Source organism: Protopterus annectens, chromosome 1.part1 (assembly GCF_019279795.1).
Source record: "Protopterus annectens isolate FY-2018-M chromosome 1.part1, PAN1.0, whole genome shotgun sequence".
Lineage (NCBI taxonomy): Eukaryota > Metazoa > Chordata > Ceratodontiformes > Protopteridae > Protopterus > Protopterus annectens.
The window spans coordinates 1,238,684,323-1,238,699,278 of record NC_056726.1 but is presented as its reverse complement, the minus strand read 5'-3'; the positions used below and the strand labels follow the sequence as shown (position 1 = coordinate 1,238,699,278).

Sequence of the window (14,956 nt, the reverse complement as noted above, 5' to 3'; positions counted from 1 at the left end):
CTGAAGATTTGGAATGAATCCATCAAGATTACTGTGGTGAATCTCTTCTAGCCCAGGCAACCATGGCTCTCCTCTTTTTCAAATTAACAGAGAAATTACCCCAGGCTTCCTCACAGTCTATATATCTTCACACAAGAACAGGGGTGTTTGATACACTCCGACCCCAATCAACTTCAAATGACTGCCTGGATGACGGGGTCTTAATTCCCATTAGGAACCTGTTTACTGAGGATGTGCAGCAGGTACTCATGGAAACAAGAAAGCCTGCTACTAGAAAATAGTACATTAGCAAATGGAAAATGTTTTCTAGTTGGTGCCAACAACATAAGTAACACTCGCCCAGGGCTAGTGTTTCTCGGGTTTTACAATATTTGTGTGAGACAGTATTCTATAGCCTCTCTTACTCCTCTATCAAGGTTTATCATGTCTGTCCATGGATCATCCTCTTTCAGTGCATTCTCACGTCAAAATGTTTTTGAAAGGGGTTTTGTAAGAGGCATCCAAGAAAACCAGTGGTCTCTCCTTGGGATCTTAATTTCGTGTTAGAGAAGCTATTACTTGCTCCATTTGAACCAGCTAACATGGTTGACTTGAGGGTTTTCAACATGGAAAACGGTTTTATTATACACCTCAACTGTCCAGATTTTCGCAGACTGTTCAGATTTTTGCCTCCTATTTTTGGTCTGTTCTCGATAAAATCTGTGGTTTTCTGGGACATCACTGAGAACGGAAGTCACCGAATAATGATAGACATTTGAGTTTCAGACTTCATGTCTTTCAAAAAAAACATGCTAACACAAAACCTTTTATTCTAGGAACATTCTAAGTTTGTAAGAGCAATTTTTAAAATTTGTCCCTATTTTGGGGTCTTTGCCCCCCCCCACCATTATTTTTGGCTTTTTCAAAATTTCTTATTCTGGGAGGTTGAGAGGTATGAGTTTTACTGATTGCTCTTACCTGTGCAAGAAGGGTACCCAAGTTGCAAGCTCTTATTGTGAGTCAACCATATCACATTGTCCACAGAGACAAGGCTTCTTTGAGAACTAATCATTCTTTTATGCCTAAAGTGTTATCATAGTCTACTTTAAGCTTAACTATCCATCTCCCCATTTTCTTTCCAGAACCTAAGAATGAGGGAGAACTAAATCTTTCAACTATTTGGATTAGTTGTTTATTTTCTGTGAAGATAAGAAGAAGGAGCAACCTGTGTCAAAGCAGACTATTTCCAAATGGTTGTCTAAAGCTATTACCTTTTGTTAGGCTCACCACAAAACAATTCCAGGCAGGGTTAGGGCCCACTCTACCTGGGCCTTGGTGTCGTCATCTGTGGCTTTTTGGAAACGGTTGGATTCTAGAAGTATTACAGAAACAGCAACTTGGTCATTGGAACCCACTTTCACAAAGCACTATAAACTTGATTCTTTCTCTAGGTCTAGATCAGGCTTTGCTAGGGCCATTCTCCATGGGCACTTGGGACTCTTCTCCTTTCATCTTCCAAATGTAGTTAGCCATGGTAATGCACCCATATAGCTAAGGCTAGTGCAGCAGTGATCAGTACGAAGAATGCAGTACAGTTGTGTAAGTTGAACTTACCATAACCATTGATGGTTGAATGATCACTGCTGCAGCAGCCACTCCCTCCCTCCACACCCCCTTGTTTTCTGGTGTGTTGTTCATGCCAGAGTGTGGGCATTTATTTTTTGTTATATCTAGCATTGTCCTTTCAGGGCTTGGCCTCCCCCTCTCTGTTGGCATGAAAGCTTTGAAGGGCTTGACATCCAAACCTGTGCCTTTAGTCAGTTCACTTCGAGCTGACTGACAGTTTAGGACCATGGAAGGTGCCCTGAAGCTTTGTTAGTTGGCTGGATGCAGCAGTGGTCATTCGAACATCTATTTTTATGGTAAGTTTACCTACAGAACTGTATTTTACTTCACATGAAGTTTTACCACCTTTGATATGTAGTGATTTTAGAGTTATGAAGGTTAACCTACTGTTAAATAATTCCTGTAAATGCACAGAAGATGAATAATTAACAGACTATATGGAAGCAAAGCAGTCACTGTGTAAAAATAACTACAATGAAGCTTTCAGTGGAAAGATGGGAGAAGAGATATGGCAAGTTTTGAAAGAAATTGCTTGAATGAAAAAAAAATGAAGACACATTTAACAAGAAGATCTAGGAATAATACAAGGTCAGAAAGATATATTTACATCAAACAAAATACTTAAAATGAAATATAAAAATATAAGAAATGGAAATGAGGTTAAAATATAACATCGAAAATTGAAATAAATAAACTGAGCAGACAAATTAAACATAGTATGAAACAAGATCTAGAGATTTTATTTAAATTAAATTACTTAAAATGTATTTAAATTAAATTACTTACATTTTATATAAAGATAACAAGCATAACAGACAACCATGCTATAGCTACATAAGTAAAGATAATAAAAAATAAACTGTGTGCAGATTTTAAAATTTATTCTCAAACAAACCAGACTGTAGATGTAGCCACAAATTCTTATGTAAAATAGTCTGTCTTCACAAAGGGGGAAATTTCTGATAGTAACATCCACTAACTAAACATACTGCAATTAAATTAGACTATGCTGAAAAAGTACCAAGGAAACTGGACCCTAGTAAAGCACACTCAGGAGAAAGAATGAGTAATGATGACTTGAGAACACTTCAACATGAACTTATTACAACTGTTATTCACTAGGTCATTTCAGTACGGATCAACATAAACTTGTTAAACCTATCTTTAAATCAAAGGGGTAATAGAACAAACCCAGAAAGTACAGTTGTGTAAGATTTTACCATAACAGTAGATGTTATTCTCTTCATTGTTGCAGTATTCTTTACGTTAGGGATCCCGTGCCAAGGACAGCCTAACGTCTGACCAGTATACTAAAGCCTTTAGGTTGCTTTAAGGTACACAGTACGTCACACGCATGCTCCCCACATATAGCGTAGGTCATAAAAGTGGCATCCAGATGTATCATCCGCAGAACTGAGAGCCCCAGTAGGAACGCCAGTCAAAGGAAAAAAGAGGTAACCAGTACCTCCAGAAGAGAAAAGAACAGGGGAAGGAGGGAAGGCGTGAATACTGCAGCAGTGAAGAGGACATCTTCTGTTATGGTAAGATCTTACACAACTGTGCTATGTCCTTCCTTTTCACTAGTTCAGTATTCCTTACAATAGAGGGAATGCAAAAGCTCAGGAAGAAGAAAGGGAGGAGGACAGACCAGAAGATCTCTAGGAACCCATGAAGAATGGCCTTACCAAAGCCAGCTCTAACTCTGGATATCACATCCAATTTATAGTGCTTGGTAAACATATGCACAGAAGCCGTCATAGCTGCCTCAAGAATAGAATTAGTATCCAAACCTTTGAAAAAGTATCAGAAGAAGCCACAACCCCAGTAGAATGAGCATTAACAGAAGAAAAAAAGCTCTCGCCATGGAAGGCATAACAAAAAGAAATTGCTTTAGAAATCTAAGAAATAGATTGCTTGGAAACAGCCAATCCTATGGATCTAGAATGAAAAGCAACAAACAGCCGATCAGATTTATGAAAAGTCTTAGTCTTATCCAAATAAAATCTGAGTCAGCTATGCGCATCCAAGGTGTGTAGCACCTTCACACTAGCAGATTGTGGAGAAGGGAAAAAAGTGGGCAAATGAATAGACTGATTAAGAGAGAACTCATTCACCACCATCGGCATAAAAGAAGGATTAGTATGAGGGGACACCCTGTCCTTATGGAACACTAAAAAAGCAGGACAAGCCATAAGGGCTTGAAGCTCAGATATCTGTCTGGAAGAAGTAAGGGCTAACAAAAGTACAGTCTTCCAAGAACAACGTGGTAAGAAAGCTGAAGCTGCACACTCAAAAGGAGCTTGGGTCAATTTCTCTAAAACAAAATTAAGATCCCAGAAAGGAGGGGAAGGCTTCCTGAGAGGCCTAGAAACAGTTTAGCCTCAAATCTAGAAGCTAAAGGAGGTGATAACGGCAGACAAGCAGAAATAGCTGATAAGTGGGCCTTAACAGAAGAATAAGCCAACCCAGCATTGAGCAGTTCACACAGCTAAGACATAACCAAAGTAACATCCACAGAAAGAGGATCTAGGTTACTAGAAAGACACCAAACAGAAAACCTCTTCAATTTGTATAAGTAGGATTTCCTAATTGTGAGCTTCATTGCCTCCTGCAGGACCCCAAGCATGTCCTCAGAAACAAGGTGTCTGTGGAATCAAAATCTTATCTCCCATAGTGTCAGTTGAAGAGTGAAAAGGTGAGGATGTTTGAGAGATCCCTTGTTTTGTGTGAGTAGGTCCACCCTGTGATGTAACTTGTGACAACTGCCCTTGGCTAAATGCAGAAGAGGGAACTAATAATGTCTGGACCAAAAGGGAGTCACCACCAACATTTTTGGAGCATCCTGCTGTATTCTGAACAGGACTTTAGGAATGGGGGAAGGGGAGGAAAGGCATAAAGAAACATCCCCACGCAAGAAAAAGACAGGGTGCCCACCTTCCAGACCTGGGACTCTGGCACAAAAAAGAGGAAGTTGTCTGTTCAGAGGAGAAGCAAATAGATCTACTTGAGGAGAACCCTACTAGTGGACAATGTCCATAAACATATCCCTGTGAAGTATCAACTTGTGGGACTGTGTTAAGGACACAAGTCTGACACAATGTTCTGATCTGAGGGAATACAAACTCCCTGAAGAGTCACATGATACTGGATAGCTAGTTCCCACACTAGAAAAAACATCTGGCATAGTAGGTAAGATCTTGCCCCCCTTGCTTGTTGACATATCACATCAATGTGGTATTGTCTGTAAACACCTTGAGAGGCCCTGGGGAGAATAGAGGGAGACATTTATTTATTTTATTTTTATTTTATTTTACATTTGTTGACCGGGCTAGTCCAGCTGGATAGATGTCCATTTTCAGTGGAGGCCCGGGGAGAAAAGCTCCACAAATTACAACAACATAAAAGGTCAAGACAAAGACAATAACAGTATAATTTGGTACATAAGTTTTAACAATTATAGTACAAGCCTAAGATTATATATTTTATATTTCAGTAGGAAAAAGGAAAAATTTATCTAAGAATAGATGAATAAGACTAATACATTTGTATTAGATATGGTGTAGTACAAATCTTTATAACATATTACAAAATTAGATACACCTAGCAATTTATGATAAGAGATACTAAGGTCTCACAAAAACCTAAGAAAGAAAAACAATAGAGATCAATATATAAGAGTATAGAAGAACAGCAAACAAGGATGGATTTCTAGTGTTATTTAACACATAGGTTGTGATACTATACGAAGGTGTTTGATCATTCCACAGTATATACTTATTTACATGAGAAAAAATCCTAAGGAAGGTTAAGCTCACTAAAAATTAGTGAGTCAACACAAGATCATGATCATGGGAGGCTAGGAATTGTGGGAGTCTAGTTAATAGTTAGGTACTTAGTCTGGGTTAACACAGGGGCATAGCCAGTGTGATTTGATGTAGGATTTAAGCTTGCTTTTAAATAAGCTGACAGAGGATATTGAGGTTAGCTGGCTTGGGAGGATGTTCCAGGCTTTACCTACTGTATTGGAGAACAAGGTGTCACCAGCTAAGTTGTTGGATTTTGATATTTGTACAAGTAGGTTATTCGCTGAGCGTAAGGCCAGAAATGCTTGAAGAGCCAGCAGAAGAGCTTTCATCTCTTTGACATTGAGGTGGTCTTTCCTTTGTTGAGGTGAGCAAAGACCCTGCACCTGTAGACAGCCAAAGGATGCTCCCATCCCACATCTGAAGCATCGGTGACCAGCTCCAGAGAGGGAAGAGGGGATTGAAAAGGGAGCCCTGGATTGAGAATCAACTGCTGAATCCACCACTGAAATTCCAGCTTGAGGCATGGAAGAAGATAAACTAAGAAGTCCAGAGGACAAGAATGCTGAAGCCAAACTGACTTTAGAAACCAGTGAAGTTTTCTCATGTGGAGTTTGGGAAAAGGAAGCATAGGAATGGTGGCGGCCATAAAACCTAGAGTTCTCTGAAACTCCCTGGCTGTGATTAAGGCCACAGGAAGAATTTACTGAAAGAAAGAAATGAGAGTCAGAGCCTTGGGAGGAGGCAGGGATGCCAGCATTGGAATAGTTTGGATCCCACACCCCAGAAATACATGATCCTGTGATGGAGTCAGAAAGGACTTTTGCAAATTTATACTGAACCCCAGGCTTTGCAGGAGAGAAATGGCAAAGTGAAAATGCTTCAGGAGAATCCCTGAAGAGGATGCCTGAAACAGGAAACAGTCTAAGCAGGGAAAGACTTGTATCCCCTTAGCCTGCAAAAATCATTTGGTGAATACTATTGGGAAAGTAGAAAGGCCAAAGGGCAAAAAAGAGAACTGAAAATGCCAGGAAGCAACAGAGAAATGTAAAAGCTTCCTGGAAATAGGATGAATACGAATGTGAAGATAAGCATCCTTGAGGTCCAGAGACACTAGAAAAGCATGAGAAAGCAACAGACGGAGTCTGAAGGACAAACAAAGTCTGAAGGAATTTCAGAAAGGTTTTTTAAGTTTTAAGTGAGGGAGGTCCTAGGTGGGTCTCCTCTTTCCCCTTCCCAAAAAGATTCTGGAATAAAACAAAGACCCCCAAAACCCAACCCCCATTGAATAAATAATTCTTCAGTAAGATCCTGAAGCAAAAGCACCCCTGAAAAGAAACTAAGAAAATGGGGGCTGAGGCTGAGATGAAAAGAGGGAAGAGAAGAGGGACCATATATCTACCTAGAATATGGGGGATGGAACTCCAGCAATCCTGAGAAAAATCTTTAACCAACTGGGAAGGGGAAATGGAGAAGAGAGGAGAGAGAATGAGAAGAGAAAGAGAAAGATGATCAGACAACAACACCTTCAGGGTCAGGAAGGTGTTTTGTCACACAAGAAAGAGTTAGTCTTTCTATGGAGGCCCCCTTTACCCCTTTTTACCCCTGGAGGGGGGGGGTGGACTGCCTGCTATGTGACTGAGTGGCAATGTGTGTGTGTGTGTGTGTGTGTGTGTGTGTGTGTGTGTGTGTGTGTGTGAGAGAGAGAGAGAGAGAGAGAGAGAGAGAGTGTGTGTGTGTGTGTGTGTGTGTGTGTGTGTGTGTGTGTGTGTGTGTGCGTGGAGATAGCCAGCAAACCTGGCACAGTTTAGGGAGCAGGAGGACAGAGAAGGGATCAAGCTTGAAGTACATATCACAGCAGAGAGCATTATGGCTAAGAGTTGTTGATGAGCTGTTTCTCCACAGCCTACATTTACTGACTGTGTTCATAGGTTCATGGGTAAGTACTAGGCTAGCTGCTATTGTGGGCCATTTTAAACCTATCCAATTTCCTTTTCAAGTGTGAAAATCAAACCCTCTACCTTGTGTCTGTGAGGTAGTCACCTTAAGCATTATATCAACTCCCAACCCGCAGCTTTGACAAGTTACCTAACTAAAGAATACTACCTGGCCAAGTCAGGAAAAGCTTCATGTGGACCAACACTCTACCTTAATTAACAAATACAAACAAGTAAATATGTCACTTCTACATGGCATGATTATTAATGTGGCCTTATCATCCCTTGCGTATAACTTCAGTCCTATTCATTCAGACCCGATTAGTCTAAAACTGCACACATTTAAACGTCTAGTGCTAGGCTATGTGGAAGGAAAAGGATAAGCTCACTGCTCAGACATCTAGGGTGTTCCAACTGCCTGGCTGTCCCTTGCAGACACAGTTCCCTTAGGAGCTGGAAACACACTGATTTACATTTCAAACCAGAACTGATGCTGCATGCAGAAGAGTGTCTCCTGCATATTGTAGCAGACACAGAAATGTGGAACACAGAAAAATGTAGCTGACAGATCCACAAATTATAGCTTACGCTCCACAGGACACAGGAGGAGGGTAAAACTGGACAAGACACAGCACTCTGCATAACGGAAGGATCACATTAACTCACAAAATGTACACAGGAAGAAACGGACACACTGAGTTAGGTAAGTGCTTGCAATATAGCTCACAAACAGGTTATTTTAGGCTTCCATCTAGGTTACAACAAGAAACTGAAGGCAGGAGAAAATATGCAATGCCAGAAATGGTGAGATGCTGTTGGTGAGTGACCATACCACATGTTAGTTGGAGCAGCTGTACTGCAGTTGCACTGTGTAGGACCAATATACATAATGCCAGAAATGGTGAAATACTGTTGGTGAGTGACCACACCACATGTTAGCTGGAGCAGCTGTACTGCATTTACACTCTGTAGCAAAGTCACTTTTAATGTCCTGCAAAGAGCATGCCTCAAACAGTACATGTCAGAACTCTGCTGCACGGTAAAACTCTTTTACCTGGGATTTTTAAATGGGGACATAAACAGAAACTCAGAAAAAAACACTAGTAGCCGCCTAGAAAGGAGAGCCCACTTTGAGCCACTCAATAAATACGGGTGTAGACTCATGCCATACAAAGTCAACAGCTCTGAACTTTAAGTGGGCTGATACAGGCAAAAGATAATGTATTTTAGGAAAGCATTAGGGAGTAGTCAAAAACTCTGGGGAAAAAAATTCAAAAATATTATTATAGCTGCAATGAACCTTTAAGTAAAGCAAAGTAACAAAACAAGATTATGCAAAAATATCAATGTTTCTGAAAAAGATTGAACGAATTGGCAAAGAAATACAAGGTTAGTATAAAGAAGCAAGGTGGTAAAAGGAGAAAACATTACTGTTACAATTACTTCTTAACTAGGTAAGTGCACTGCCATTCTCAAACCCTTTTCGGCCTAAACCAAGGCCACAATAGTAAAGGTAATCGTAATTATTTAATCAATGAACGTGTATATATATATATATATATAGAGAGAGAGAGAGAGAGAGACAGAAAAGGAGTTTAGTTTAATAGAAAATGCAACAGAAGGGCAATCTCAGAATCATGGAAAATGTCAATTATAGTGGTCATCTCACAAGAAGGGATCCAGGAGCCTAACATCCGATTTCTCTACTGAATCACAGCTACAAGATGTTCAAGATCATTTGTGCTAGGCGATTAGCCAAAACAGTATAACACATAATACAAAAAGACCAGTGTGACGATTTTAGAAGATAGCCAAACATTTAATGATACTACCAGAACACTACTGATACAAAATGATGCTTAAGAAAGTAAGAAAAGTCTATTGTTAAATGGGCTAGACACAAAGGCGGCATTCAACAGAGTCAGCTGGAGATTTCTGCAGAAGCCGCAAACAGAATCTGGTTTCCCAGAAAGGTGGATAAAAGTGATATTCAGCATATATGAAGGAACTGACGCTAGGATAAAGACTGGGGTGGGGGATCTCAAGCAGCATATATTTAGAAAGGGGGTACTAGACAAGGATGTCCCATTTCACTACTGTTATTCATGATATACAGAGAACCACTGGCAAAAAATAAATATGCCAAGCGGATATACAGGAATACAACTGGAAAAGGAATAGTGAAAAAATAGCCTTGTTTGTGGATGATATCATATTATACATTACTAACCCACAAAGGGGCTTGGGGATCATATTTGACATACTGATGAAACACAATGCATTGACTTGATATAACATAAATGAATCAAACAACAAAGCAATAGCTATAAACTATAATCCAACCTATAATTTGGTACAGGAGATTACCTTTTTTTGGGGACCTTATAGGATAAAATATTTGGGTGTATGATTAAGACCAAATATGCAGATGGCAGCAGAGGAAATGTGTGAAGAAACAAGCCAAAAAATAATAATGCTAATAAGAAAAATTGAAATAGTTACATATGGATAGTGACAGTAAAGTCCAGGCAATAAATATGCTCCTGATCCCAGTGATATTGTAAGTGGGTCAAGCATATTTTTATATGCGACACAGTGGTGCTGTGGTTAGGGTTGTATCCTCACAGCAAGAGGTTCTCCAGTTCGATTCTCAGCTGGCGTGCTTTCTGTGCAGAGTCTGTGTGTCCTCCCTGCATTTGTGTGGGTTTCGCCTGGATGCTCCCGTTTCATGCCACACTCTAAAGACATGCATCTGGATCATTTCTCCCCGGGCCTCCACTGAAAATGGGAGTCATAATTTCCCAGTAAACAAATGTTAAATAGATAAATAGATATGCCAAAGACAGAAATCTGGAAGAAAATAAAAAAATATTTAAAGGGTTTTTAGTGTTAAGGTGAGAGTGAGAGGGTAAGTTGGGTGATGTTGATGATGCCAATAAACATGGATGGGAAGGGGCTACCAAATCTTCAAGATAGATTTACTTACTGTGAGAAGACACCTACTGTGAAAAGTGGAAAAATATGACACTAGCCCTGGAAAACAGTAGAACTGGGAAACAACAAGGGAACATATTGGAAATTATAGAGGAGAGAGAGGACAAACGTTATGTTCATAGGTACATATATGACTGTATAAAACAACTAATATACAATAAGAAACTTAAAGGGCTGGAAAAATGGACATACCCAACAGGGTCAGGAAAGAAAATATGCAGAGGAGATAGGCAGCATAACACTGAATAGAATGGATGAAAAGAGCTGTAGTTTGGGGGGATATGTTGGTAGGAGATAGAATGAAAGAGTAGAATGAAATAAAATTATTTGCACCTAGGGAGCAGGATCTATTGGCTGTATTGGACTATAGGTGAAGCTTATAGAGTAACACAGCCAGTGGAATCCAATTCAGAATAAGGTACAATTGATAAAACTGATACAAGAAGCTTAAACACAGCAACCAATAAAGAATAGGATTTTAGCAATGGCTTACAAATCACTAAACAAATTGAAGAATGATTTTAAAGGAGCAGATGAGGAAGAAGTGGGATAACAGGGAATGGAGAAAATTGTGTGAAATGATTACATATGTAGCAAAAAGCAAGGGGACTTAGAATATTTACTCGGAGGTGCCTGCATAGGCATTTTTATACATCAGACAGGCTCGACTACTGGACAGAGTTGGAGATGGGCCAAACCTCAAAAGAGAACAGTAATAAATAAGGTCACAGGGGAAAACCAGACTTTTACAATGGAAATGATGTCACTTGGATGAATACATGTGATAAAAATGATGAGTGTAAAGGCAATACTGAACCTGATACTGTTGGCGGAAAAAAGGTAATCATTAGAAAATGGAAAACAATGGAAAGTCTAACCATAAATAAATTGTGGAAGAAACTACAAAAAAAAATGGAAATGGATGAAATGGTAATGAAAAGAGGAAAACAATGAAGAGTAAATGAAGATGGTAGGAGCAAAGGCAAAGAGAAGGAAACAGGAATGATGAAGGAAAACAACTCAATGGGAAATATCAGTACGGATTAGACTAGGGGCCCTGATTTAGCAATCAGCAGATTATAGCAAAGAAAAAGTGAGCAAAGGGAAATTATTAAAGCGGGGAAAACTAAGGGGATAGATCTCCAAGTGGTGATATGAATGATATATTGAGATACTACAACTAATATTTATTATGAAAAAGAAGGACAATAAACTGGGTTAAATGCACACAGAATGTGTAAAGTGGAAAAGAGTTCAAATTGTTTAACAAGTCACCAGTCATTTGAAAGTTATGAATATCTACTTTGTAATTTTTACATGGCATGATAAGCATGTGATATTATAGTTGGTGGGTATGTTTACAAGTTGCTTTACATTTTGTTTGATGTTTGCAGATAAAAGTGAATCTAAAAATGTAAATCTTGGTATTGGGCTCGCAGGAACGTGCAACATGTTTATGTGGTAAAAACGGCCCAGCCACCATGGTACTGTTTAGGTGCACCATATATGAGGATTGCACCAGTTGTAAACCAAGAAAGAAGATGTGACAATAAAGGTTTTTTGAGTTTAGAAAAACAAGGTAAATAACTGCTCAGATCTCTGAATTGCCTAACAAAAAGAGGAGTATAGGGTAGTACCAATGGGACTGAAGACTGTAAATATAGTGCCACATTTCAAATGAGGAGGCAAGCGGAAAGATGAGTCTGACTTTAGTGGTTGGAAAATGATGGCAGTGCTTACAAAAGGAAGAATGACTGGACAAAATATATAAGGCAGCATGTCTTCAAAGCAAGAAGGGCGCATCAGACTGGTTTAACAGATGTGTTTGGCTAAGAAAATTGTAAAATCAAACAGTACAGTGAAATTCACAAAATGAACAGGAGAAACAAAGCCTTCTTGAGGGATGTAGGAACTCATTAGCTATTTGTTGATAAGGAATTTTAGCCCATATATTAGAAGTCTAATGAAACTTAACTGCTGACAAACTTTGCATTTTTAACAGCAGAATGCAGAGTTCCTGATGTAGAACAAGCATGCAGCAGACCTATGTGCTTTACAATTAAATATATTGGCTCCTTGAAAATATGGGTCCAAATTTTATAACCCTGTACCACTGGGTCTTGGAACAGCTTCCATTTTTTCACTTGGCAGACTTTATCTACTCATACCCAATTAACCATGTGTGTCCTAATTTAGCAAAAAACATAGACTCATAAATTTGGATTTCCATAGGTTGCTATCTCTCTACATCTGCATTTGCACCTTCCCGTATTCAGTTAAGTAATGGCTATGTTGCACCATGTAGTCTCCGTGCTGCACAGCCCTGTTCTCCCCTCACTGTTCAGACACCTGCTCTTCTACTACTTTCCATTTAATTACTGCTGCATCCTTGTATTATTACAAACTTACTGAATCCAACTCAGTGCCACTTCTACCACCACATTGTAATGCAATGTTTTATAATCCCACATTATTACATCCGTGCAGAGGTGACCTTTTATTAAAGTAACAACATATTTTACAGCCTCTTCACCATGTGTTACACTGCCTGTCCTTACCCAAGGAAGTCATGGTTTCGTAATTCTGCACCATCACGTTCCGGTACGTCTCCTTCTCTTCCTGGCACAGCAGTTCCCACTCCTCTTTTGTAAAATTGACGGCAACATCTTCAAAGGATTCTGGTAGCTGAAAAGATGCAAAATCCCATTAATCCTTCCTGGTTTAACCATATGGATGACATTGGAAAATGTATTTAACATTTTAATACTGGTTAACCATGTAACCGTGCTAATCTGTGCATCCATTTTCAGAACAACAAGAAGGGTAACAACACATACAGATAATTCACTGCAGTTACTCAATCAGCATGTTTCTGGGAGGAAACCAGAGTGCCCAGACAAAACCCATGCACACGCAAGGAGAAGAGGCAAACCTCATGCAGACAGTGACCAGAAGATGAGGACTACTGGAGCATCAGACAAAAGACCTTATCACTGAGCTACCAGCTATCCTGACTTACTAAGATATCTGCAGTCCTGAGACATTGCAACTACCTACACAAATAACAGCATGCATGCTACATTTAGATTACAAAACAATGGGCTCAACAATGACATTTTCTTTTCTCTGTGATCTGGGTTCACATCCCAGCCAAGGTACTTCTTTCTCTGTTGAGAATATGCTTAACAGCTGTGGCTGGAGTGTAGAATTCTGTGCCTCTGTAACAGTTTGCATACCAATAAGCTGTGCAATGTTAAAACAGTAACATGTTAAGGGTCATTTAAAGATCCAGCTGTAATGGTGCCTGAAGTGGTTCACATAGCTACAGGTAGCAAGGGTTAAAACTTGATCACGTTTATTACTTCTTTCTGTTTTTCACCGTACAGTGAGAGATGTACTTCTATATGTGTTGCAATATTCCTTACAGGAGGGATGTCCTGCCCTGGGCATCCTGTTAGCCAGTATCGATAAGCTTGAAAACAATCTTGTTTGAGCCATATGTCACATTTATGTTCCCGTACAGACCGTAAGGCATAAATGGGATGTATTGACACAAGTACCCAGAAATGAATTGCCCCAGGAAAGAGCAATCGTCATAGGACAAAGGAGTCCATGCACATCCAGAAGGAAAAAAATGCAGAATAAACAAGAGGGGGTTGGATGGAGGGAGTAAATACGGCAACATTGAAGGGAAGGACATCTACTGTTTACACAACTGTACTATGTCATTCTATATCGCTGTTGCAGTATTCCTTAAAGAGGGGAAGAGTAAAAAGGCTCAAGAAACAGAATGGGAGGTGGAAAGCTGAGATGAGCCCTCAACAAACCCACATAAAATGGTTTCAGCAAAACCTGCTCTGACTCTAGAAACCATACCTAACTTACAATACTTAGTAAAGGTATGCACTGAAGACAAGTAGCAGCTTCAAGGATGGAATTGGTGTTCAACACCTTGAAGAAGGCACCAGAAGAGGCAACAGCTCTAGTAGAATAAGCGCTAACAGAAGCAGGTTAGGGATAGGGTAAAAACAGGTGATTCTAGTCTTAGCTCATGGTAAGACAGTAACGTATTTTGTTTTAACCTTGACTTTGAATGGCGTTAAGTCAAGACAACCTTTAACATCACCAGCAGCTGTACTTAAGAGTTTCATATGGATGAATACATTTGGAAAGTAAAGTAGCAGGCAATGTGTAGTTCTAAGATTTACAGCTCTGTAAAGTACAGTTTTGTACCTACCATAAATGTAGATATTCGAGTGTTCACACTGCTGCAGTCATCACACTTGGGTTATCCTGCCGTCAGGTGGTCCCACAGTCGGCCCAAGTTCCAAAGTCTTGGTCCGGCGTCGGTTGCTGTCGCTTCTTCCCTGACGTCAGTGCGCCAGGGGTATATAAGATGCATCCGACGCCATTTTCTTCAGTTTTTCTTGCCCCAGATGTCAGGTGCCCCCAATAGGTAGGCAATACATATTGCTATATAAAAATATACGTATAAAAATAAAACAATACCTTCAGTCACAAGCAAATACACCACAGAGGTTGTATAGGATAGAAAGGTATAGATAAGTCCAGCTAGTTCAGAGGGGATAGAGGGAGGGTAACCTGGACTGCAGCAGT

At 39.7% G+C, this 14,956-nt stretch overlaps 1 protein-coding gene across 2 annotated transcripts in view; it reads right to left on the bottom strand.

Moving 5' to 3' along the window:
• The window catches only part of LOC122809541 (gastrula zinc finger protein XlCGF26.1-like), a 306,301-nt gene that overhangs the window by 234,162 nt on the left and 57,183 nt on the right, over nucleotides 1–14,956 (bottom strand). For both annotated transcript variants that reach the window (XM_044081121.1, XM_044081129.1), the window contains exon 2: nucleotides 12,898–13,024. In XM_044081121.1, coding sequence (XP_043937056.1) covers nucleotides 12,898–13,024 — 127 coding nt within the window. The remainder of the gene's footprint in view (nucleotides 1–12,897; nucleotides 13,025–14,956) is intronic.